This window comes from Triturus cristatus, chromosome 11 (assembly GCF_964204655.1).
Source record: "Triturus cristatus chromosome 11, aTriCri1.1, whole genome shotgun sequence".
Taxonomy (NCBI): Eukaryota; Metazoa; Chordata; class Amphibia; order Caudata; family Salamandridae; genus Triturus; species Triturus cristatus.
Genome location: NC_140594.1, coordinates 347,613,624 through 347,641,407, shown reverse-complemented (window position 1 = coordinate 347,641,407; position 27,784 = coordinate 347,613,624). Strand labels below are relative to the sequence as shown.

The window sequence follows — 27,784 nt, the reverse complement described above, 5'->3', positions numbered from 1 at the left end:
ATGGATGCCCACATTACCGAAGCCACTCTGTTATAGGGGCCCACAATTTTTGTCCCTTTTCTCGTCTACTCAGTCCTTTTAATTGATACACTGAACTTTCTAAATTATATAGGGCTAAAAGCCGTGAGCGCCAATTACAAAAAGTAGGGGGGTCAGGGCTGATCCAGTTAGACGTAATACACAATCTAGCTACAGCCATTGCCATAAAGACAAACCCAGTCGCAGCGCACGACCGGCTATCGTTCCCCCGCACCCCCAAAATGACCATGTCTGGAGAAATAGATATGGGAAGCCCTAAAACTTTGGCCAGAAACAATTCCTGATCCTGATGAAATATCATTAACCTAGGGCAAGAAAAAACACATGTGCACTGAATCTGCTAATAACATCCCACACCTATTACAAGAGCCGCCCACACTCCCACCCTATTTGGCTATTTTTGCTGGTGTATAATACAAATCAAAAATGGACATAAAATGTTGACTCCGAAGACTACCTGATAATAAGGTCTAATTGGCGAATTTGAGTGACTCTTTAATATTAATCCCCTCCTTCCCAAATTTCCGTGCCCATTTATCATTCTGATTGGCTAACTCATCAGGAAGGGATTCCAACAAAATCTGATAAATCTCCCTTATCCTGGATTTCCTGCAAATTAATTATACTAGTCATATCTTCCCATATTCTCCACCTGTGCATTGTTTTTTACTATCTAGTAAAAAAATCCTGCTTGCCAAGACCGTATTTCTCTTGCAATAAAGAAAAAGAGGCTAATTGGTCTTCCGGACGCAGATCCCCAACCATGCAGATCCCAAGGTTACTCCATCTTTGTACAATTTGATCTTGAAAAATTGGAGGTAAAACCCCAGAAGCCGAGAAGGGTGTATAGCTATTGATATTAAAAAATTTAAATCTACTACGCACCTTCCTCCAAACCGTATGAGCCGCCTGCACTGTCTTAAATCTGTTTTTTTTTAATAATAACTAGGTTCTAGGATCTTAACCAGGGAGCGTTTAGCCTCCTCCCCAAAACCTATTTCATAAATAGTTGGGCCGCCTATGAGCACCGGATCCTATCTCCAACCAGGAGTACCCCCATATGTTGCAGCATACATGCCCAGTAATAAAACAAGAAGTTAGGGACGGCCCAGCAACCGCGCATTCTAGGGAGGGTCAGCCACTTGGCCGTTCTCCTTGATCTGTGGTAACTCTACATAAACCTGGAACACATCCTTTCAATCTTATTAAACCATGGAGCAGGAAACTCCAAAGGGATAGTCCTGAAGAGGTATAATATTTTGGCAAAACCATCCTTTTAATGACATTGCTTCACCCATGCATAGACAAATGTAAGTGGTCTAATCTTTCCAGCATCTGATTAGTAGTTGTAATTATAGGACCTATATTTATATCAGGGATTTGTTCAACCTCTACAGTGAGCTTAATCACCAAATAAGTCACTACTGACACGATTGGCAGATCCGGAAAAGACTCCCTCCCAGAATAAAGAATCGGAGTCTTGTCGACATTTAACTTATATCCTGCATGGATACCATAGTGCTCAGCCTGATCTATCACTGCCGGATATGTCAACATTATGTCGGATGAAAATATCGTCAATATATAGCGAGAACAAAAGGGGAGAACAGGGGCAGCCCTACCTGGTGCCCCTGCAGATATTAATCATATTGAACTCCTGTCATGAAATACGGACCCCTGCCACTGGTGAAACATATAGAGCCTGGATTGTCTGAATAAGTTCCTTAGCCATCCCCTTCCATTGGAGGACAGACCACAGGAACCGCCAGGAGACCCTGTCGAACGTTTTCTCGGCGTCCAACAGGATCATCCCGAGCGGAGACCCCGTGGCCCGCGACAAGTCAAGAAGGGCAATAGCTCTCCTGACATGGTCAGTCTTATCCCTCGCTGGGATAAATCCGTGCTGTCGCCTGTAGCAGAGGGAGCGCTGTGCTCTGGTATTCACCGCCACTGTTTAAAGGATATATCTAAAACTACCTCCCGATCGTCACCGCCGCAGCCCGGGCGAAAAGTGCACCAGGACTGCTTTGAAAGCTTCTTTCTTGTCCCCGGTAATCACCGCCGCGGCCCGGGATCTTCAAGAGCCCCGGGCGCGTCATCTCTAGCGTCAGGGGAAAGCCACGCTGGGATTGGTGTTGCCGCCGGCGTTGCCAAGCAACCAGGATTCCCTCAAGACGCGTCATCGTGGTGAGAGGGGCCGCCCAGCAGCACGTCAACGCCGAGCCTGGAAGAGAGGCCGCGCGGAGAACAGAAAGGACTTCCCCTCTCTTCTCTCCGTACAGCCGCGTCGAGGGCCGAGGGCCTCGAAAGACGGAGGAGCTCCGCAACAGTATCGGCCTCGCCCCCCACCTCAGATAAACCCTTGGCGAGTGCACTAAGGCGCAGGGTGCCGTGCTGCCTTGTGCGGGCTGCGGGCCGAGACCGTGTGGGCGGAAAGGTTGAAAGAGCTGCCAGGGATTGCTGCATCCAGCACTGCGCGAAGTCTTCTCTCTGGTCAAGAACCTAAGCGCCTCGCCACTCAGCCCCCTTTCTAAAGCAACCTCGCTGGAGGACTCAGTTTTTGCCAGCCAACTGCGGGGACTGTACTTCCCTTGGGAACAGGTTGGTGGGGGTGCTTATCTGATCCCAGGGACAGCCTTCATGCATAGCGGAGACTGCCTCGGGTGACTGACGGGGCTAAGTGTGATCGGCGCCGTATCGACGCCACTTAAGAAACTGCTGTAGTTTGAGGACAGGGGATCGTTCTCCTAGGGTGGTACAGGCTCACAAAGACTGCGAGCAGTGCGTAATCTCCTGCCCTATTAGAAACCCGGTAACAGCCATCCCCAAAAGACATTTGACTGCCTCCTTTTCATTGCATATGGTGACTTCTTACTATGGTTGGTATCTTGCATAATTGTTTTTAGATAAAGATATGTTTATTTTTACATAAAACCGGTGTGGTGTCCCTTTTGTGTGTGTGATTTACTGTGTTACTGTTGAAGTGTGTTGCACAAACACTTTACACATTGCCTCTGAAGTTAAGCCTTCCTGCTCTGCGCCAGGCTACCCTGTCGGAAGCGGTGGTCCCTACTTGGACTAGGGTGCATACCCCGGCCAACTAGAGACCCGGTTCTAACAACAACTATATGTGCTATTCACTTGTGTGCGAACATCCAGCTTCTCAGAAAAGTGTAAAGGCATGATAGGAGCAAGAATTATGAGCAAAAAGAGAAGACAACAGTACATGCCCTCGAGCTGCCATACTAGTTTGCAAAATGCAACTACCATTGCCAACCCTACATATTTCAGTTCAACCGTTTGCAAAAGAGTCTGTTGTATAACAGGCTTTTGGTTGCTGGACTACATACGACCATGGCAACTATTTGTTAATATTAAACACTTGTAATAAAACCAATAGACCTCCAGTAAATATAATGAGTGTCATTAGAAGTCTATTTCAAGGTGCAAGTGGAATCTTTTGACATTTCTTTTAAAATAAGTATAGGTAACATACCGGAGTTGATAGCTAACATATACATTATCAGGCAGGGAAATAAAATGGTTTAATTCAAGTTTTCTGGACAGGATATTCCTGGTTTTAGACACTAACTGTGGTTACAGACAGCTTAGAAAAATATAAGCATGTGGATGTCCATGAAAATGAAGCATTGCAAAACGTAGCTGTGTAGCAATGATCAACGCCCTATTACATTCAACTGTAATGTACTATTTGCTACACCTGTCGGGCAATCGGACTTACAATACGCCTTAGGTGTTTAAGAGATCTACACAGACACCAGCACAAAAAGCATCCACATTACTGGTGCAAGTTCATAATAAAATACAAAATAGTGTTTGGGCACATGGCAAATGTTTAGCATAACAACAATTTTAAAATTACTCTGAGAAACAAGTGTTATATTGTGCTGCACATTTGTGTGTAAATTCAAAGGTTACCTGTTGATAGCTCATAGAAATTACATCGAAGTGATAATGAAGCAAGTTTTTCTGAAATAGATTTCAATGTATGTGATATCAGAAAATACCCAATTTCATTAAAAATCACCTTCAAAATCAATACTGCGAACGACATTCATACCATCTAATTGCATCCACAGACGAGTTGATTACAGATCAAAGCCAACCTAACAAACAATGATCTAAACATATTCCTAGAAGCTCTATGAATGACTGCGATACCAGTTTATGAGGGTAATTATTGACTTTACAAGGGTAAATTGCCAGACTGAACCCAAAGATGATCCTTTATGCAATGCATTATACTATAACAACCTAGAGAAACAGGTTTATTGCATCAACTATATCTTTTCAATGAAAACCAAGCAGAAGTGGCAAATACAGAATTACATATATATAATTTTTGTTGTTTATTGTCGCTAACTCCCCATCTGTCAATTTAGGTAATGGCATTTAACGTTTCTATGTGTACTCTTTCTAGAGAAACAAATACAGTACCGCCACTCAGTCTTTGGGGAAAACATTCAATAATCACAAATTTCACAATGAAGTGAATATGGGCAGTATGTTTTGAAGAAAGTTAATATTCTATAGTTCTCATATTGAGACAAAACTTTTTTTTTTTTTTTAAGCTGAGCTGGGTTGGGAGACAATGAAATAAGTTGTGCAACAGGAAATCAGCCAGAATACTGCCTGAAAGATCAGGCCAGGATACTATAATGAATAGTTAAAGGTTTTACCCCTTGGCTTTAAGGGGAGATGTTCTTGCTCACAGTGAGGGGTCACTTCGATCCCCACCACATGCATACGACAAACTCAGGACAGTAAATTGTGCATGTGTTAGACGGCTTACTCTACATCCTTTAAATCTTTTGAGAGCTTTATTCTGCAGATAAATGAATTGATTATTGGTAGAGAGAGGAATCAGTAAAGATATGACATCATCTAATTTTCCTGTGCTGTCTAACTTTATTTCCATTCTCAACCTGCCTCGCTCATCTCTCTTTCAGATTCTAGAACAACACTCCTCTTTCTTTACTTCAAACATTTTACCTTGATTCTGAATTAAAAACACATTAGGGCTTAAAACCTCAACCCATTAGCTCCTCCAGAGTTCCCCATTTTCTACCCTTTCTCTTTAACTTTAACTTCTGTCTCCCTTTCAATCCAGAGGCTAAAATCACTAAAATGCAGAGAGATCACATGGCAGTGTGATAATTAAAAATATCATAAACAGCAGGACCTGAACCAACAACACTGTCAAACCAGAATTTCCACCCATATAGATGTCTTTCTGTAATTTTGGAGCTTTAATATCTGATTTATCTCAGAAAAATAAGTTTTCTAAACCTAAATGTTAGTAGTGGCAGTTTCCTGCTGCAAAGATATTTTGCATTTACTATAAGCATAAAATTACTCAGCATAATTAGAAATGTCAGAGAAAGGTAGGCTTCCCTAATAATTATTTGCACTGTTACACAGCAGCCAATCTCAACTCCTTGGAACACAGAGAACATGTACACTAACTCTTCAAACATACACACCTCTTTAAAGTGCAATCAAGACTAAATCACCTTACCTTGTTTAATGTCCGCAGGTCTTCCATTATTTGTTCATCTGTGAGAAGGTAATTTAACTGAGGTGAAGAGCGTTAAGGAGAGTTAAGGCACCACACTAAGCCAGTACAAGACAAGAGCAGAAAAGCAGACTATAGAGCTCTTAAAGAAAATAAATATGAACTTAAATTAGGTGGCTCACAAGCATTAAAGCTGAAATACTTTAAAAAGTTGCTTCCAGCTTGGGATTCTTTGCATGTATCACGATGGGACGAGCATGCAAGCACCGAAATCAGCACCATCGAAATAGATTTAGGGATTTCAAAAACCATACACCCAAGAGTCCTCTAGTATTATTTCTTACCCAATTAAACAATGATGTGGAGACTTAAACATTGAGATGGTCCACTTAAACTCATACAAAATATATAATGGCCCAGGAAAACAGTGAAAGGCCTCTATTTGCATTATGTTATGTTATGTTAAATCATTTATAAAGCGCAACGGTTACCCTAGGGTGTCCTGGCGCTGTTACCAACAACTTAAGTAGCCACGATTACCAGCGAGCGGAGTGAAGCACGAGCAATTAGAGGGTAAATAACCATGTTTTTAATGCCCTTCTAAAGGACAGCAGATCTGACAGGTTTCTGAGTTGTGACGGAAGGGCATTCCAGGCTTTTGCAGCCCCTGCTACAAATCTTCTGCCTCCCCAAGACTGTTTTTTTACCTTGGGGATAGAGGCAAGTTTCGCTCCCCGAGACCGGAGGTCTCTAGATGGTATATACCATTTTAGGTGTTCTTGCAAATAGACCGGTCCGGTCGCATGGAGAGCCTTAAAAGCAGTGCATAATGTTTTAAAGAGAATCCTTTTCCTTACTGGAAGCCAGTGCAGTTTCTGAATTTCTTCGATATGGGTGCAAATTTAGGGATCCCGGACAATAATCTGGCTGCTGCATTCTGCAGTCTCTGCAATTTCTTCAGAAAACGCTCCTGGATGTTAAGATAGAGACCATTACAATAGTCTAATTTAGACATCACAAAGGCAGAGACCACTGTTTTCTGGCTATCTGTAGGCAAGAAAGGCATGATTTTTCTCACGGTCCGCAGAACGAAGGATGTCGATGAAGAGACTGAATTGATTTGGGCCCCCAAGTTCAGCTTGTCATCCACCATTACTCCCAGGTTTTTTACTTTTGTAACTGGGGCTGGGAAATTACCCATACTGACCGGCCACCATTTAGAGTTCCAAAAGGTTGGAGAATTTCCAAACACCATGACCTCGGTTTTGTCAGAATTCAGCTTCAGGTAGTTTTCCGCCATCCAGAGACTCACTGCCATCATGCAGTCATGGAATCTGATTGCCAAGCTGTCCTCCTGGCCTTGCCGCACGGATACCACAATTTGCGTATCATCAGCATAAGATGTTAAGTGAAAACCCAGGGTCTTAATAATGGGGGCCAATGATGACACATAGATATTAAACAGGGTCGGGCTCAAGGATGAGCCCTGTGGAACTCCGCAGGGTAGGACAAATGGATTAGAGCAAAACTCACAGATGGAAACTACCTGAGATCTGTCAGTGAGAAAAGATTTAATGAGGCTCCAGGCCTTGCCCTGAATACCGCATGCCCAGAGCCGGTCCAACAAAAGCTGATGGTGGACCGTGTCGAAGGCCACGGAGAGATCTAATAAGATCAGGGCTGCCCTTCCTCCCGAATCTACCGCTCTTCTAATCTCATCCGTGGTTTTCAGAAGTGCCGATTCTGTGCTGCGGCCGCTTCTGAAACCATATTGTGTGTCATCTAGTGTCTGAGATTTAAGAAGAAAGGCGGCAAGTTGAGTGTTTAGGGCTTTTTCCACCATTTTGGCTGGTAGTGGGAGCCTAGATATGGGGCGAAAATTAGCGGGTTCCAGGGCATCTAAGTTATGTTTTTTGAGCAGGGGTAGAATAGAGGCCTTTTTCCAGGGCCTGGGAAAACATCCGGTCTCAATCATTGTGTTTAAAACTAGAGTCAGGGCTTTACTTAGAGGTTCAGCACTTGCCTTTGCAAATGACACCGGACAGGGGTTGTAAGGTGATCCGGATCTTGCTGTGGCCAGTAAAGTGTGAACTAGTTCCAGAGCAAGAGGCTCAAATTTCTCAAGGACTACATTGGGGCCCAGATGAACTTTCCGCCCCCCCTCATCACTTCCCTCAAATGAGGAACCATTCAAGGCCGAAAAAAATCACATCCACTTTATTCAAAAAGAAGGATGCGATCCCTTCACAGAGTTCAAAGCTCGGTTGCAATTGGACCGGACGAGGGTGTGACAAGTCTAGAACTGTTTAAAAAGGGTTTTCGCTGAGTCTTTCGTCAGCTCAATTTTATTAATAAAAAACTTTTGTTTAGTCTCAAATAGCAAGTGTTTGTAGTTTGCTAACCCTTTCCTATATGCCTCTCTGTCGGCTTCTTTATATTCTTTCCTCCAGACTCGCTCTAGTCGTTTACAGGTAAGTTTACCTTGTTTCAGTTCTTCTGAGAACCATGGAGCTGATGGGGTAAGTCTCTTAGGTCTAATGATCCTAGATGGAGCCAGTTTGTTACAGGCAGCATTAACCCAACTTGTATAGGCTATTGCCCCTTCCTCTACTTCTAGATTTGCAGTAGTCAGGGTGGCCGAGAGGAGATCTTGAAGCTCCCCTGTATTCAATCTGTTCCAGGGACGGACCTTCATCTGCCTCTTTCCCTTAGACTCACCTAAAGTGTGTCCCTGACTGGTCAGGTCAAACAGGATGGCCGAATGATCTGTCCAGATCAAAGGCCTGACTTCTGCGACCTGCAGACCGGGTGGTTAGAAAAAACACCGTCCAGCGTGTGGTCAGACAAATGAGTGGGAGCCATAACTCGTTGTGTGAGTTCCACGCTATTCATAATATCTAAAAGAATGGCAGTCTCAGGATTTGCGGGCATTTCCAGATAATAGTTAAAGTCTCCCAAGATTGTATAGGAACTCTGACCGATACAATCCTCCAGTAGGTGACCAATAGCTGCCTCAAAAATCTGCTTGTTCCTCGGGAGTCTATAAAGTAAGATGCCTTTAAAAGTATGGTGGCTTGACAAGTAAAACTTAAAGGCCAGTGCTTCACACCCTTCATTGGCTATAGGGTGAAAGCTTGACTTAAAAGAGCTGGGGTAAATTATAGCCAGACCTCCCCCTTTTTTGCCTCCGCCCCTGTTTAGTACGTAGCACACGTAACCTGGCGGTGTTGCTTTCAACAGATCAGGGCCTGAGGCCTCATCAGACCAGGACTCTGTTACGAAAGTTACTTGGATGTTATCGTCCTCAATAAACTGAGCGCATTCCATGCTATGTTTAATCAGGGACCTAGCATTTAACAGTGCACACTTACATGCCGGGGCTTGTGCCTTTAAGTGACAACGTTCCAAGACTTTATCCTTGTAGGGTGCTAAACATAGCAGTGAAGGTAATCTAGCTTTGCACATGATACAGGTTCCTGATTGTGGAGGCAACTCTGCATTAAAAGCCCACTCCCTGCACTTAGGATTTCTCCCTCTACCTCTTATACTCAATAGTTCTCTCTGTGAGTAGACAATCCGGACCCGTTTGCAAGCAATAGAAGATACAAGGGATGTGGCACTGGGAACGGACCAGGCGCGGACCGGCGCAGACGGGCTTGCCTTTGGCGCGCGTCCGCTGCGCGTTCGCGCCATCGCTCTAAATATAGCGTGATGGCCCCAGAATAAAATGTTTAAAATGTTTAAAAATGCGCAATTATTAGATTCAGTTGTAAAATCTCTAAAATTGGCAATAAAAATAGCAGTAAATCTCTTCGCCTCCAACTCCCGGCTCAAGCCTCAGGAGTGGTAACAGGGCGCGTTCGCGCCATCGCTCTAAATATAGCGTGTGGGAGCCAGACGCTAGACTGCTCCCCACGCTACACCCAAGATGGCGGCCGTGCCGAAACTGGCTGTCTGCAGGTAACCCTCGTGTTCATAAAATGCTGTCTTAGGCTAAAAAACGATTAAAAACGATAATTCAGCCCACCAGCTGCCTGATAACCCCGTTTTCTAATGGCCCCAGAATAAAATGTTTAAAAATGCGCATTACACTGGTCCCCCCCATCACCTGCATGTAGAGAAGAGGGTGTTCAAAATCTGATTTATCAACTCTTCTCTAATAAAAAAGCAGCAAGAATTCTAGCTAAATATATCTTCAAAACTAAAAGGTGCCTCAAGGCTATAACATTACAATGGAAGCCCCTGCATCCATTGAGCAGTTATTCATATTGAATATAGCAGTAGGATTGATGGGGTGACCTGCTCGGAGACAGCTAGGACTAAAGAGTACTAGCAATACTGCAGAACCCAAGAGAGTGAAATTCTCTACACCATCAAACCCAAAATAAATGGCACACAATCAGAAAAGCAACTGGATTTTGTGAATTAACATGGTTTCCATTCTAAAATAAAAATCCCTGTCCACCATCTCTTTGATCAGGCCTCGGAATTTGTTTTATTTTTCCTAACCAGTAAGGGACAGGCATATTATACCCTAATGAAAGGAGAAGAATGTAGCGACGCCCAGCAACCAGTGAAAGGATATCAGGAGCTTGCTTCCTCCTCTTCAGGTCCGTCATAGGAACAGGATCATTTGGCCTCCTCCGCAGCTTACGAGTCATGATAGGTTTCACTTCCATGGAGTCTACAGAGAAAAAAGAAACTGGTGCAGATAAGAGTGTGATAATTCTAAACAGTTTTCCAAAGACTTGTCATGGTCAGAGCCGTCACTAGCAATCCCCGCCAATCCACCCCCCACAATACAGCAAATATTGTTACAGATTATTACAAACACCAGACACTAGATTTAGTTGTGGAATTAAAAGATGCCAACAGACATGTGACTGTAATACCTTGTCTTTTATGATTGAACAATCGAAATAAAGACTATATTGATTGATTGATTGATTGCATATCCAAGTATTTTTTTCTTTCTTTGCTGCCCACATAAACATGGTCATTTGCGGCCAGTTATTTTCAGCTATTTACAAAAAAAAAAAAAAGGGAACACATTGAGGATGGCAATGTGAGAGCTGCTCCCACCAGACAGCCAATTAGAAGCCAAAGCATCCAGTCTTTCGTCTTCTCCTGGGCAGTATCAGTTAATGGCAAAGACAAGGTTGCTTGGTAGTGCCTGTAAATTATTCTACTAAATTGCACCTCGCACCCCTCTCCAGTACAATGTGACTACAACTTGCTTAACCCTTTACCGTCACCACCTTGCCATACGCATACAAATACCATATTAGAATGTGCCAGAATGAAAGACCAACCCTAGCAAGGTCATTCACATCATTCTCACCACCCACAGCTATAACATAGACAGCACTCTGCACCTCATGCTCATCAACACTCATTACATAGTACGCATCTGTGACACTATGAAAATTCCATAGCAGAATGAAAATATGTTCCTGTCACACACTCCCTTGCAGATATTCAAGATCATTGTTCTAAATAAATACTGTATCTAAAAATTGACATGTCCTCACAATGCAGGATGTGTCCTCACAATCAACCACAGACCTTCACTCACCAACAACAGCGATCAGTCACGTTACTGGATCGCCTCACCTGTCAATTGCTGCTTTCTGCAATTACACAGTCATGCTATAGCTCATCTACAGGCCAACAGGAGCCAAATTCAAGCTTCAGACCACAACTTCATTAACTACTCCAAAAACACCAAGATCGATGGCTTTAATCTTCCATGGGACACTGACAGAAAGACAATGAAAGAAATATTCCTTTGGAAAACTGGAAATCTAGGACAACAAATCACAACTCTTCCTCAAACCAAAGGCAACTTCATGGACAATGTCTGCTTCCCAATGCTGAACCTCATCCTTCACTCTATTATCCATGGAAGGGACAGACCACACTGCTATCCTCTTCTACCTCCTGTACAGCAGAGCGTCTCATCAGGATTCATCAAAGTTATCCAAACATTAACACTGCTTCTTTAAATGATCTAACTGATCCTCTACAATACTGACAGCATTTGCCACCATCTCACATTCCTACACTGACATCAATGCCTGAGATCATGCCATGAAGCTCATGCACACTAAAAAAAGCCCCTTGACACATTAAGGCATCCATGAGGCCCAGCTCTTGACACACAACACTGTCAGGCAAGTACACTGCGCAGTCAGTGGAAAAGAAAATAATCACAATAACCTTAAGAAGGCCTCAAGGCTTTTGATAAAACATTTACCAATGTGATGGGCAATTATAACAAATGTTATTTTGAGTATTACAAAGCCACAAAGAATTGCATCAAACGATATGCAAAATATTGATTTGAATTATACATGACAATGATCAGTCATGCAGTCTCCTATATAACGTTGTCTGATGCCGGTTCTCCATGATAAAACTCAAAGTGCCAAGTCCCAACATGCATGTTGAAAATCCCCCAAATTGTCAAATTTTCAGAAGAAACTTCTGCCTGAATATTCAATCCTTATAAATTAGGTAAAACCTGGTTTACTGGAATTATGCGACAGGAGGGGGCCAAATTATGCGTCAGGGTGGACTAAATCATGCGGCAATAAAACGCAAATTATGCAGCGGAATTGTGGCACATTTTCTGATAGAATTACTTCATTATTTCATCAAGTTTACGCTTGCGAACACTGTCTGGGCATAGGTTGCAACCAGTTTAACACCCAAACATAGCAATGAGCAACAGAATGGTGACCAGGCAACCTTTTCAAACAACCTTCCATCGTGCGGAAACACATTTTGCTGAGATTTTAGGAACTTTTTCAACCATTTGAGCTAGAAATGAAATGTATTTTTGTTAAAATCTGCAGATTATGCAGCAAATTACATTATTTGGCAAATGCAGCAGATACATCATTATGTGAAAAATGCAGCATCCACACAATCGCATAATTCCAGTCACCCTGGGTACAACTTAAGCCTCTCCTTTGGATTCGCTCTCCGTGCTGGAGAGCAACATAAGTCTTCGTATTTTCGTTTAAGCTCCTGTTGAATAACTTTCATGAGCATTAAACTACAAGTTTCTGGCCATGGTTACAGTAGAAAAATATAAAAATGTGAGACAATAAAGGAAAACCACAATGTGATTAGAGAGGCCTGCATTTTGTGCGTATCGTGTGACAGCTAACCTGCTTTCCACCAACCTGAAAACCCTACTAAGAAAAACACACACCTGTTTTAGAATTTCGAATATAGTTTCACTCATCCTTCCTTGTAAGCCACAAACAAAACCTTTTAAAGCAAAGATGCAGAACCCTGAGGAACATAATAATAATTACCAAAAGAGACACAGATGCACAAAATGAAATGATCAGTTACACAGTGGCATCAAGATTAGGGTGACCAGATTTCGAAAAACAAAAACAGGAACATTTAACAAAAATCGTAGGACTACAATCTAAATCAATCGAGAGGCGCAGAATGACTTAAATGACAATCATCAACTCATCAACATATAAATACAGATCAGAAGGCACTAAGGGACCAAATTAAATGCAGCTTTTAAATCCAGCATTAGGTGTGTTAATTAGATTGCTTTCAGATACGAGCTGCTAACTCGTCCCGCCTTAAAATACATAAAAACGTGCCTCCCTTTGTTTTCATTTGACCATCTTTGAAAACCGAGACATGTGCTAAATTTGCTGAAACCAAGAGTGTCTTGGCACATCCGGGATGCCTGGTCACACTAATCAAGACAGAATAATCCAGAGAGCAGCCAGTAGTGCTGGCTCCACATGCATCTCCTACATGTTGCAGCTAGTCCTTGATGTAAATATAACTTGCCTCCAAAGGAGAGTTGAACTGTAGACAAGGCTAGAGATTTCAGGAAAGTAGAGTGACTTTGAAAAATAAGGGATGGGGTACACCAGCCTCTTTTCAGATTGAGCACTCAAATTTACCTTCTCAGATGTTAAGGACTTTGCTCTAAATCAATGCACTTTAAGACGCACCAATCTGTCCTGAAATCTCACTATTTGCCCTATATACATTTACCCACATCCACTCAAGTACTAATATGTTCATATGTTCAGCTGCTCAAAGCAGTGATATTATATCACATAGACTTTTCTCTCACACATTCCTTATCTGTCCTTCATTCAATCTTCTCCAAACATTTAACATTTCCTGCCGCTGTGCTCTTAGAAGCAGGTAAAGTCAGAGATATATTTAAGTCCCAAACAAGCATTTGCAATGCAATAGGTCTCGCATGTACGAGAGTTTAAGCTATTGGCATTGTAAATGACAATGCCCTAAACATAAATAAAAGGCATTGTCATTTACAATGCCAATAGCTTAAGCTCGCGTAAATGTGAGACCTATTGCATTGCAAATGGTTAAGTTTAAAACTGAGTACGGCGCCGCTTCAAGGACACCACGCACGTTTTCTTTTTTTCTTTTTTTACTTTAACACGGAGCGCGGTGTCATTGAAGCAGGCGCCGCGCTCATTAAAGTATCAAGCATTTGCAATGCAACAGGTCTCGCATTTGCGAGTCTTTGAGCTACTGGCATTGTAAATGACAAACATTTTATCTATGTGTTGGTTTTGAAAACAGATAAATAAAAGGCATTGTCATTTACAATGACAATAGCTTAACATTTCGCAAATGCAAGACCTATTGCATTGCAAATGCTTGTGTAATATGGCTGGCAGATATAGGGCCAGCAAAAGGTCCCCCATGTCCCTGGCAGGGGCGTAATGCAGGCCCCTGCGGGGTAAGAGTGCGTGTGGGAGAACAATAAAATAAAAATAAACCAAACACTCTCGCTCTCCAGTGAACTGGGACCACAGACCCGCAGAGGGCGCCCAGATTCTAAAGGCACTATGAAGCCAGACACTTGCCTATAAGTGCTGTACAGAAGCAGTCGTTTACCAAAATATTGTATACAGAAATATTGCATGACACACATATTGTGTCCTAGATAACGTGTACAAAAATATCTTCCCATTCAGTGTATATTTTCTATTTTCAATTAATAATTTAGGACACAATATTGATCTCAAACAATAGTCTGGAACACACCACTAACCCCGGTCCTTTACGGAGTCTAGAAGCAAAAGGGAGCTGTAAAGTCAAGTCCTGTATAAGAATCAAGTTATTGTCCTGTAGAAACCGGTGAGGCACAAGATATAACCCCAAAGCAGCCCCTCCGATGTGCCCGGCCCCTCACTACACCCACAAGCTCCGAAAGCACCAAAGGGCAGCTGGAAACGGTGGGGACGCTATTTAAACACACCTCGTGACACGAGCAATATGTGATCTCCCGTGGTGCCGTCAGGTGTGTGAAGTCACAGCTCCCTGCTGCCGACTGGTGCGCCACCCGCCAATGAGCGGGCGGGGGGGGGGGGGCCGTGACAGATGTGGGGTGCAACCTGTGCTAACGTGGAAGAAATAGAAGTTCAAAGTAACAGAAAACATGGACATTGTGTTTCCGGTTAGTGAAAACCAGAGAGTGCGAGTGCTTCCCAGGTAACCCCCTCTTCCCCCAGCCACCAATACCCCCCGCCAAGACCCTCGTCACAGTGGATAACTAGACCAGGTTTAGCGAAACAGTTTAACGAAGCGTTATTTGGGTGAATCCCAACGTTTCTTTTAGTTCACCCAAGGAGCGAAATTGGGCTAAAATTTCACTTTAGTGTCAATGACGGGAAAGAGGCGAATTTCTACACCACACCACCAGGACAAGACAGAATGAAAACAAGACCTTTGTGATAAAATAGTTAGCCAGAGTCGTGTGGCACTTACTGTCGGCCGGGCGCTGAAAGTTGATATAAGCACAGCCCAGAGAGCGGCGAGTGATTATGTCCCTGCAAATGCGAACACACAGAGTCACATTTAAATATGGCGGCCATGGTAGTCCTGCTGGATGGTAGAACTACTGGTATGAAACACAATTGGCACTGCTGCCGGCGCACACAAAGCTTGTCATCATGAAAAAAACAAGATCCCTGCGCACAAATGCTAGAACTACTCCTAATTTTTAGAAGTATAAAAATGTTATATAAATAACACACGCCATTGTCCCACGAGTGCGGGGGGCAGTGGGGTGTTGGCTAATATTAAAGTAAAAGCACGCATTGCGCGGTTCGCTCCACATGCAAGTAGCGCCCGCCATTGTCCCACGGGTGCTGTGTGGGCACGGTACAAATTCAAGCGCCGCCATTGTCCCACATTAGTACTCCCTGACTAACTAAAGCATCCCGTGAAACACTGCAAGTAAACGATCAAGTCCGGATGGGCCGTCGGAGAAGGAGACAGGGCAGTAACAAAGAAGACTAATTTTCAATGGGAAGCCAGCGTTTGCATAAACGATGCGGCCAGCCAATCAGAATGATGGGCGGGGTTTAAACTCCTCTTCTGAAATATCCTCGATTACAATAAGCCTCGCAGAGCGAGCAGCGCATGTGTGCTGCAACGAAGGTCTGCCAGGCCTTAAAAGCATACAATTTAGTGCGCATACCGCTGCAACCGCCATTGCCCCTATCAGTGTCTATTATCAAAATAGTGCTCACCCACCAGATAAAGCCCACGGTGTAACAAGCCAAGTTAAAGGTCCATTCCTTATGGGCGTTAACAAATGGAGACAAGGTGGTACCAAGGCGGGACTAACAAGCCTCATTATCAATCAAATGCAAAAACAACAGTTGATGGACAGAATGCAGAACAATGTCATACATTCACCCCAGTACAAAGATCTGGGGCTAAATCCATTGTTTTTTTGCTCACCATGCCAGTTTTATAATCAATCAAAAGCCAGCATTTTCGAAGGACAATGACACAAAGCCAATGACAAATAGGGGCGCAGAGTGGACGAAGCTTCCACAGCACACCCTACTACAGCATACCTCGCAGAGCAAGAAGCATGTGCGCTGCCTCTAGGCTCCACCTAAAGAATTAATAAGCAGTAGAGAGAATGGGGTTTTGTCTCCCCCACTTTGTAGATTATATTCTTTGTGGCAGCTTCAATCAAACATCTTATAAGGGAAACTCAGTACATAACAGCACATTACTATCACATAACGTTCTCCAACTGGATAAAATAGCCATCATGTGAACAATAATCAGGATTGAAATTTGGCCTCTCCCATCTAGTGTAGACCCCACTGTGGAGGGCAGGAAAGATACAGAATCAAAGTCATATGCCTAAGGTCAGAGTCAAACCTCCAGGTTAGCAGTCCAGAAAATTCAGCACAAAAGACTCTACCTAGGCTAAGGTTGGAGAATTACACTAATGAATTGACCAAACATGAGTTCAATGTCTAGTAGGGGTAGACTCTGCAGTCCTACTGCGGTGCTGCTTCTAGTTTCAGAAGAGGTGATAGAAAAACCCCTGTGTCATCGACAACCAAAGTGAAAGGCATTGCGTTTCATGAGGTGCGATAAAGATGCTTGCTTTTTCAGTTGGATAAGTTTCTTTTTAGGTCTTGCATACAGACGGCTCTTAGCTGTCAGTTGTTGAAGACCTATTGTGCACAATATCAAAACCGAGAGGGCTTTGGGTCAACCCACTACTTATCATTTGTTGGCTTTCTAGTCAATATAATTTGCTTGCTTCTTATTTGATGACTTTTCTTCTTCTTTTGATTGTCCTTCTCTTAGAGCGCAGCCTTTTTTCTTTTTGATTGGTTTGACTTGCATCCTTCACATCTCACATCCCATTTCCATGCCCCTTCAATCAGTGTCCCTCCCAGCGCATCAATAATAGCAAAACAACAGGTTTATTTTTTCAAGTTTGACTAAAATCAGAGGAAATAACAATGGGTCTCTCAGATCAAGTACAAAATAGGTGGGGAACCTGAACTTATATGAAAAGGTCCCAATGGGAAATAAACGCCCAAAAAGACATTTTTCAAAACAAATTTATATTCACATGAAGAAAAATAAGATGTAAATAAACATTAATAGAATATTTGTAAAGTAGGTGCTCTATGTAACAACACAGTGTAAGTGATCGGAGAATAAAACAAAGAAAGTGCACAACAAAGAAATAGGAAAAGAACAAAATACTACAAAGAAATGGGAAAAGAACAGCCTGATCATAATGCAAATCTAGGCACTGCACTTCTGTACAATCAGCTTCCTGTCAATATAGTGAGTGTGTCGAGGTTTTGGCCATATTCATAGCTCATCTAAAGGGTCTTCCTCAGGACAAAGAATGGTAGAAGTCTCGAAATTGTAAGGAAAAGTTTGTATTAGGTCAGATGAACCGAACCCTCTTGGGGTGATTAAAAATGTAATCTTGAGAAGATTTCGATGAGTTTCAAGTTCAGATTATTTAACTCCGAACTGCCAAGAGCTGCCTGTGATTTGCAGAACCAGTTTGACTAGAAAACAGACTTTACCGGGTTGGGTGCTTTTTTTTAATCTACCTTCACATGTTGCACACAAGCCCACACCATGCTAGCATTGATTTTTCTTCAACTTTTTTTTAACAACACTTTACAGATATTGGCAAAGACAACGGCTTAGCACCCACGTTATAAAAACGAAACCTACTGTTTTTGGCAATGCTTGTTAATACACTGTAAATCATTCTTCCTGTCCGAAATGGCTTGAATATGGTCCGAAAATATTAGGATTGTGCCTCAGACGTGTATTCCTCCTAAGCAGTAACAACTCCATTTTGCTAGGATAACCAAGTTCTGACACTACTGCCCCTTTAGATTCAGAAGACACACTCTGGCCTGTTGTAGGCAGCCTATCAGCCTCACCAACCGTGATAAGGCTCCCATGCAGGAGATCTCACCCTCCGAGATTACTTAAATGAGGAAGCGATTAGTGGACTTCATCATCAGGACGGCAAAACGATATTTATAATGCTCACAGGGGTCTCCCACAAACTCAATCTATGATACCATACAGATCAGCACCAAACTTTTTCACAACTTAAACTCTTTCTTTCTTACCATCAAAATCAAGCTTTGTGATCAAAGTTCTGGTTCTATAATTGATCATGCTCTTCACAGCGGAGAACGCTTCTCTCTCTCAGCAGTCAGAATTGACCGGACACTAGCCAGCGATCTCTTTAAGGTCAGATGAGACCTCTGCAGGCTGAGGCATCTCACATAGCCAAACCACTAATTCCTGCCACCACTCTGGGGCTTCACAGATAGGGCTGCATTAAAGCATAGTGAAACCACTCCAGATCCCAGCAAGCCTAACTCCCTTATGAAATCTGAGGCAAAAAGAATAGAACAATGGTCTTAAAAACATAATTTTTAAGCATTTTATATCCTACGCGACTGAATATAATTTACAAACTGAAGACATTTTATGGGACGCCAAGAAAACGTATTTACTATTAGAGATATGAGAAAAATGTCAATGTGATTCCCTGCATGGAGGAGGATACAGAAGAAATACAAAAAACAAAGCAGGGTCAGAAGATATGGGGTGAACACTGAAGGACAGAACCAGAATTATTTATCCTCCGCTGCAGCTCATCTGTCTTGACACTAAGCAACAGAGGTTCTATTATCATGGCATCACTGAGACGTTAAAGAGTTACACAAGTCTAAAATTGTGACCAATGACTGGCACTAATAATTTTAATTGAATAAACCGTTATCCAAAATCATTCACACTGCCAGTTGAACGGGAGATTCAAAAGTGTCTAACACAGAGATTACTCTTGGATAAGCTCAGATATTGTTAATCACATGACTGGAAAAATGACTGCAAGATCTGGAAGGAAGAAATTAATGTGGTGGAGGAAAGAATCTACAGTTACCCAATCATTAGGCAGACCTAAGTCATCACATAATTTTCTTCAAACACAAATTATATGAGGTACATTGAAGAAAATACAAAAAAAGCACTTCAGGAGTTGTCCCAGCTTTACTTTAATGAATATGCTCACACAGGACAGATATGGAAAGGCTATGTAAATTTTATGAGAGAGGAAAGCGCCAAATGATGCCCTCCTCTATCAATACTAATTCATTGAAAGGCTGGGGCAAAGCATACGCAATGGTGTTATTACTAAATTTACTGGAAGTAGGAATATTACTGCTGTTTTTACCTCCAGTCAGCTCCATAGTGAGTTTCTCATTTTCAATCATCTTCTTCTTTTCTTCTAACTCTGTAATCAAAGTTTCCTTCAGCTCAATTTTCTTATCTTCAAACTCTTTCACAGCAGCCTTCTTCTCTTTAATGTAGTTCCTCTCTACTTGCTCAGTCTAAGGCAAAAAAAGAGAATGAGATCGCATAGGAATGGACTTATGTCGTTCATTTTTCTAAAGGAGAACTACTATTTCAGATACAATTTACCTCAAACCATCCAAGTAAACATCCGAAAGCTTTGTAAATAGCAGTGCTTGTCACAATTACAGTTATTCCTTTCCCTTGCAATGTAATTCTGCACAGTACCATGACCAGGAATCAGGCATCTGCTTTAGGCAGGACGTTTACCCTCATTTTCAATAGGGTCTAATTTGACAACATTTCTGCAATATATATCCTTAATTGCATGGGCACTGCTTGCATATCTATATGTTCAAATGTCAGCAGGAAATAACCTGCATAAAATAAAATGAAAGGGTCTCTAAGTAATCCAAAAATTAAGAAACAAAGGATTTAGCAAAGAACATCCTATCTTAGATACCTAAAGGAAGAACACAGATCATTTGGTTTCAAACCTTACAAGATGAAATAAAACGGGACCCATATTAGTGCTAGAGCACACTCTTAGTTTGCACCACGGTGCATCTTTAAATTGGTGCACCATGCGCATACTGGGAGAATGCACCCCAATACAATGAATATCTGGGGGTCCATGGGACCCCTTGCAGGGTGCTGCCCTGTGGGGGCGCACTGACAGTATGCCACCCTTTTGTGGCACACTGTCAGTGCGCCTCCTAAAGGCATGTTTGCCTCGAGGGCGTGGCCGAGCCGAGCTGCAAGATGGTCGCTTGGTAAAGAGGCTCTGCCGGCTGAACACATTATCCGACATTTAACCAGCATTCTACCACAAATTCCAGCGGTCTAAGAAGGACATCGAGTGCGCCTATGACTGGGGCACATACTGATGCGCTCGGAACAGCGATACGCTGTTTATTGCCGTAGCTGCTGGCGTCATGTTCCCGCGGCCTGCCTCTGGCCTGGGAGACACGCCGAGGTGACAGCCCACGAGGCGCTTGCGCCCAGGACCACCATAGGCAACTGCAGGCTACACCGGAGCCGAGAACAGCCATGCTGCGAGGCCGATATCCCAGCTGAGGCGGCTGCCGTGCCCGTAAAAGAAACCTAAAAATGAGCCCAGGGAGGTGCTCGTGGGCCCTTGTCAGTTGGAGTAGCTGTGCACGCAGTGGCGCCGAGGCGTCTGATACCGCGGCCCAGCGGCTTCCCCGGCCCGGAAAACACGTATATGGGAGGGAACGCCATGGCGCAAGTGGCTGTGACACCACGGAATCAAGGTGAACTGTGCCGAAGACACCTACCTCCCTGCTGCGGTCCGATGCGGCTCAGAGAGTGCGACTGAAGACCCCTGCGCCGATTCCCTGTGAAGCCGGGGAGGTGTGCAGTCGTCAGGAGGAACCCACCGGCGGGTGACGCGGTGAGTGGGGAGGCGGCGGTGGTGCCTGCCCTCGCACTTGGGAGGCAGGGAGGAGTCCGCTGCGACAGCCGCAGCAGAGTGCCTGTGACCGGGGGGGGCGGGGCGGCCCCCGCTGCGACCCCCTCGGCGCTAGTGTGACAATCGCACACAGAGGCCAATGAGTGGGTTTAAGATCAGGCTCAGAACCCCCCGTAGCTTCCCATGGACAGCGGCCCTCGCCGTGTTGTCAGTCTGAGCTTAACTGCACCATATACCTGCCCTGCACACAGCAGACAAGATACACTGAAGCAGACTCTTGGCAAACAAAACACGCGAACCCTATGCTCTGTGAATTAGGACCGCCACCATTTTGAGAAGCAAATGTGCCCCCGGAATGAGAGAGGCCCGGCCGCAGGCCACAACCTTGTTGCACCTGGCCAATAAGGGGGCAGAGTGGTAGCCCCCCCCCCCCACTCCATGAGACACCGAGGCTGTCGCCCGCACTCAAACAGGGCGATACAGAGCTGCACTATTGTGACTTGGGGGAATATAGTGATATTTCCACATAATCCAGACATCGTTCAGGAGGGTTGGCTGTGCTTGGGTCCAGAAGCGTGAATTCCAGGGCAGTACACTACAATAAGGAGGCGAAATGGGGAAAACTGATAACAAGCAATACTTTGATAAACGAGCCACCCGACAACAGGACACTAAATCGGCAGCGCCAACATTAGTGCCAGAAACTAAGATGGACTCTGACCAGGAGGATGTCATCAGGGCCATGCTGCGTGAGGTGATTTTCAGTCTGCGGGTGATTGACTCCAATCTGGACTCGCTCGCGGTGTGAATGATCACGTCTCGCAAAAGGTCGATAAACACGAAAACAGAATCAACGCTCTTGAAACCAGAGTGTCAGACTCAAACGATCGTCAAACAGAGGCACAGGAAAAACTCCTCCGAATGGACAAAGTACTAGACATAAGGGCACGGAACGAAGATCTCGATGAGAGACAGCGGCAAAATAAAGGCCTGCATAACAGGGATTCCAGAGTCCACAAACACAACAAATATGGACAAATATATAGACGGGCCCCTTAAAGACCTATTTGGATTTGATACGTCCGCCATGTTCCTGGTGGAACGAGCCCATCGCACTCTGGGTCCAAACCTCTCCCCGCTGCTCAACCCAGTCCAATGGTAGCCAGATTATTAAATTATAGGAACAGAGACACTGTGTTACGGATGGCCCGTGAGCGAGGAGCAGTACAATACCAAGGAAATGCCATCGCACTATTCCCAGACTTTACTCAGGCAGTGCAAGCGCTACGAAGAGAATTCATCCCGGCTAAAAAACTGTTCCAAAAAGCAGGCACCAAATACACAATGCTTTACCCCGCCAAGCTCCTGGTACAGGCTGGGGGTAAGCCTATGATCTACGCTGATGCAATTGCCGCTCTAAAGTTTGCTAAACAATCAGCAAGAAAGCAACACAGCAGAGACAGCGTGACTGATACTTCTCCATGCAGCCAGCTAAGTCACAATGACTAAATAGCATTACTTTTTGATTATACCCCGAGCAGTTGCCACCTCATTTTCAGGGGGGGACGTGGCTGACACGGGATGCCATGGTACACAGTAACTGGAGTGCCTCAGTTCCCTTTCCTGTGCCGCCACTATTTCTGAGTTGAGAGACCCACATGTTTGTGGTATCCCTCCCCTTTTAAAAATGTCTTCCAAAACAAGAATACCGGCAGTACTAAGTATTCTCGGCCACCCTGCTGCTTAGCGATAGGGCACTATGCCAGCAACCCCACGCTCCCACTGGGATAATTCCCTCTGGCCCTCAGATCCAAGGGCCCTTGTTTTTGGTGGGCTTAACTGGGGCAACACAACCTGATTGGGGGGGTTGGTGTGGGTGGGGGGAGGGAAGGGAATGTTGTTATTTGCTGTTTACCGCAGTACACACTGGACATGACTTCGCAAGCCCTACATACAGGGAGTAACACACACCATCCACGCACTGTTACCAAACAATATGCCGGGCATCCCATAACTGCAACTGGTCCCACTACAGTTATAGGTATGCACCGGGTCAGACTCACTCCTGCCGACCTACATGCTGTTCTACAAAGTGCATAGATGTCAAAACTAAACTGCATTACCTGGAACGTACGAGGTCTGAATGACCAAAGAAAACCAGGACTTGTACAGTCATATCTTACAAGACATGCAGCTGATATTTGTCTCCTGCAGGAGACGCACCTGAAGGATGCCGCCCGATCTAGGCTAACCTCCAACAGGTGGAGCGAGGTATACACATCCAATTACTCCAGCTATTCCCGGGGGGTGGCAATACTGATTAGAAGGGGTGTTCCCTGGAAAATGCAGCAAGTGGTCATCAATCCAGAAGGCCGCTACATAATATTACTAGGGTCACTATTTAACCAGCAGGTTATTATTACTAACACATATGGCCCTGACGCTGATTACCCTGCTTTCCTTCAACATGTATGTCACAAGATGCAATCTCTGGGGGACACCGTGATACTGTGGGGATGTGACTTTAATGTTGTTTTGTCGCTCACAGCTGATAGAGCAGGTGCCTCACGCACACACCATGCGCAAGCTGCAGCTGCCCTAAAAGGCTTAATGTCTGACCACCAACAAATTGACTCCTGGCAGGTGTTTCATCCCACCACCTGCAAGGGTACATGTATCACGCAACAGCACCATGCTTGGTCCAGACTTGACTTCTGGCTAACATCCAAAGACTTACACTCCTGAGCCAGAGTGGCCGCACATCACGCCCGCACATTGTTGGATCATGCCCCTGTCATGCTAACCCTCTCAGTATCGAAGCCCTACATACCACCATTTGCATGGTGCCTTTCCCCCTAATGCACCCTTAGACGCGGTATTTAGAGAGGAGATCCGTACGGAAATAAAAGAGTACTTCGAACATAACGCTGGGTCAGTTGAAACCGCCGGAGCACTGTCACTGTGAGAGGCGTTCAAGTTGGTGATCCGCGGGTCCTGCATAGCTCTTCAATCTGGGGTTCTACATGACATCCGAGGCAGTTTGGGACGGTTAGAAAAAGAAATACATACATTGGAAACACAATACTTCCACTCACCTTCATCGGCAACACTAGGGCACATTCGCAGTAAGTTAACAGACTTCCAAGAAGAGGCGGTTAGTGAAACAAATTTCTTACACAAACACACCACTGCACGCAGATAAGGCGAGGGAGACATGCCCAGAAAGACTTTAACAAATCTCCTGAAGCTACCCAGAGGCTCACAGTACATCACAACACTTGTCACCCCCATCAAAGAGATAGCGTTTACACCACCAGCCATTCTAGCTTCCATGAGAAATTTTTACAAGCAGCTATATACCTCCCAGTCCAGCCCGCCTGACTGTGCTGCAACAATATTTTGATTCAATAGAGCTCCTGTGGCTCAGTAGGGCGCATCGTGAATACCAGGACGTCCCTTCTACAGTCAAGGATGTGCGTCGGGTCATAAATAGTCTGCCGGCGGACAAAGCCCAAGGGGTGGACGGTCTTACGGCCAAATTCTATAAGGAATACTCAGAGATCCTCGCCACTCACCTCCAGTTTATCAAGAGGCCTCGCATTTGGGGATTCTGTCCGGGTCCATGCGGGAGGCCATCATTATCAAATTGCTAAAGCCTGACAAGGACCCCTCGAAATGTGACTCATATCGCCCATTATCGTTGATTAACCTGGACGCCAACAAGTTTGCCAAACTACTGGCCAATAGTCAGACCGGACCAATCGTGTTTTGTGCCGGGAAAGTCCACTTCACATAATCTCAGGATGCTAGAAATCCCTCCCAATATGGTCAAGTTAAGAAAGATGGCTATTTGCGTTGATACAATATCTTGCCCCTCATGTCCCGGCAATCGCGGCACTCTTGGACACCACTAAGGCATTTGATTCCTTGGAATGGGGGTTCTTGTTTCCACATCTCTACAGGCTGGGTTTGCTCCCCCTATTCATACAGCAGATCAAAATTCTCTATACTCTACCCACAGCGCGCCTTAAAGTTAATGGCATGATATCTGAACCTATAACCATCGCCAGAGGCACGAGGCAGGGATGCCCTCGGTCACCTTTATTGTTCGTTATCGCAACTGAGCCACTGGCAGCCAGAATCAGGCAGCACCATACAAATCGGGGAGTCAGATTTACCACAAGGGGTCTCACCATGTCAAAGTACGCAGATGACATCACTTCATATATGACTAACCCAAGGAACAACTTCGCACCCATGACAAGGGAGCTGGTGCGTTATGGAGGCATATCCAGGGTGTTGATTAACTAGAGTAAATCCGTCATCATCCCGCTGACATCCGGGACTCAAGCCTTTGACACTGAATACCCCATAGCATGGGCAGATGGCCCGATGCGCTATCTGGGCATCTGGATAAGCAGTAACATGCAGGAACTCTGGACGGCCAACTACGGCAGGGTGGTAGCCAGGATAGAGGACAGTGTGAAAAGATGGAAGGCACTCCCCTTTTCCTTGGCGGGCCGCATTGCCATAACGAAGATGATCATACTGCCTAAGTTATTGTATTTATTCGTCAACATTCCTATTCCGGCACAATTTTTCAAGCGCCTCCGATCACTCATAATCAAGCTTGTTTGGGTGGGGGGGCCAACCTAGGGTATCCTGGGAGACTAACGCTGCCACTGGCACGGGGGGCCTGAGAGTTCCGGACTTCCCCCTTTACACTTATAGTGCCCAGGCACAATAAGTGTAATTTTTGGGTACACCCCATACTATTCCAACCTCATGTGGCAACTGAAATAGACAGGGTAGCACCTCTCCCCCTAAGCACAGCACTCTACCAAACATTCAAACGCCCACGCAACGAAGTGGACACCACGGAAACCCTACAATGGGCCTGGAGAGGTTTGTGCAAACGGGCAAACACTTACATACTCTATGCTCCCTCCATACCGCTGGCACATAACCCACTGTTCCCTCTTCTAATGAACGGCAAGGCACAGGCTCGCACGCAATCACACCGCATCTAGACTTGCCAGGACCTATACCCAGGAGACAGTTTTTTAACGCTGCAGCAAATGTGTGGCCCTGCACCTCCTTCAGCGCTAGATATGCGATTATACTATCAGCTAAGTGCCTCATGCCGGAGTAGATTCAGAGCATTTCCAACCCCACCTCAGACGTTGCCAGCACTCGAAAACATAATAACCGTGGAAGTGGGTCGGAAACTAGTCTCTCGTATCTACACCATAACACAGAGAGACTTTCCCATAGTAGTGCCAACATCACAGTGCATGGGAGGTGGACCTAGGGGAGAACATTACTGACGAGCAGTGGGACTTCAGCTGCAGACAGTGGGAGCAGCTGTCTCCCAACTATTGGCTTAGGATTATTTACTTTTCACCGCACTCCCACACAGCTCCATCGGATGGGGTTGCATCCTGAAAATAGCTGTTGGCGGTGCGGGGCTTCCCAAGTGACCATCCTTCACCAGGCCTGGAGCTGCAGGCCTGTGGCCAACTTTTGGTTGAAAATACTGTATCACATCAAGAACATAAAGGGCAAGAGCTGCCTTGCACGCCACTGGTGGCGTTGCTGGGAGTAGTTCAAAGCACACCACCTGAGTCGAGGAGGCTCGCAGCAATGCTGCTGCAGCTGGCGAAGAGGCAGGTGGCCTTACACTGGGTTGCCGCTTCCCCACCTCCCCCCCCCCCCCCCGACTGCGAGGGAATGGGTCAAAAATTTTACATACAGCAGGGATCAATTGTCTTGTTATTGGGAACTCTTACCAACGCAATCCCGCCCAAAGGACATCTGGGGTCCATTCACGAGTTGACTAGGTTCTGCAGCTGCAGACGACCCCTGAGACAACACAGACTGGAGACTGGACCTTGGTCCGCATGGGGCACTGGATTGGGTCTACACATGGTTGTGGCAGTAATGCATTATGTTATAACCTGCGTGTCATGAGATGGAGAGAACCACTGGACTGTAATCTATCGAATGTGATGTGGCTGCATACTACTGTTATATAGTGCATTTTTGTATCCCTGGTGGGCCGGCTATCCCGATAGCCAAGTAATGTACTGCATTTTTGTGTTACTGTTTATTATCTTATACGAAATGCCAATAAAAAAAAATTTAAACAAAAAAAGCATGTTTGCCACTGTGCCCGCGACCATAATATGGTGCGGACACAGAATCAAATCGATTCCCTCATTCATAATGGGCTATGCCCCCATGCAAAAATGAGGCAACGCCCTCTTAAGATAGAGCTGGTGCTACATGTGTGTCATGGCTATTAGTTTTACAGAAAGGGGCGCACTAGAGTCTGCGCCACATTCTGTGATACCACAGTGGCTCGGGTTGCAAAAAGGGGGCACACACGCCTTTTGCGCCCCTGAGGCACTATATGTAATATGGCTCCAGAACGACTTGAAAAGCCCAGATAAATGCACTTTCAATGTAATCAGGACATCTGTAACACCGCGGAAGCTAGGACAAGCATTCATTTAAGGATAAGAAACACATCCATAAAAAGGTAAAGATAAGCCTCAAAAAGATATCTGTAACAACGTTAGAAAATTAAT

The 27,784-nt window shown here is 44.8% G+C and overlaps 1 protein-coding gene across 2 annotated transcripts in view; it reads right to left on the bottom strand.

The window, feature by feature from the left end:
- The window catches only part of SUDS3 (SIN3A corepressor complex component SDS3), a 229,333-nt gene that overhangs the window by 108,630 nt on the left and 92,919 nt on the right, over nt 1-27,784 (bottom strand). Inside the window, exons 6-9 of one of the 2 annotated variants that reach the window (XM_085633334.1) lie at nt 19,644-19,800; nt 10,161-10,259; nt 5,579-5,649; nt 3,979-4,029 (exon numbers count right to left, since the gene is read on the bottom strand). In XM_085633334.1, coding sequence (XP_085489460.1) covers nt 3,979-4,029; nt 5,579-5,649; nt 10,161-10,259; nt 19,644-19,800 — 378 coding nt within the window. The remainder of the gene's footprint in view (nt 1-3,978; nt 4,030-5,578; nt 5,650-10,160; nt 10,260-19,643; nt 19,801-27,784) is intronic. The other variant, XM_085633335.1, reaches the window with a different exon arrangement.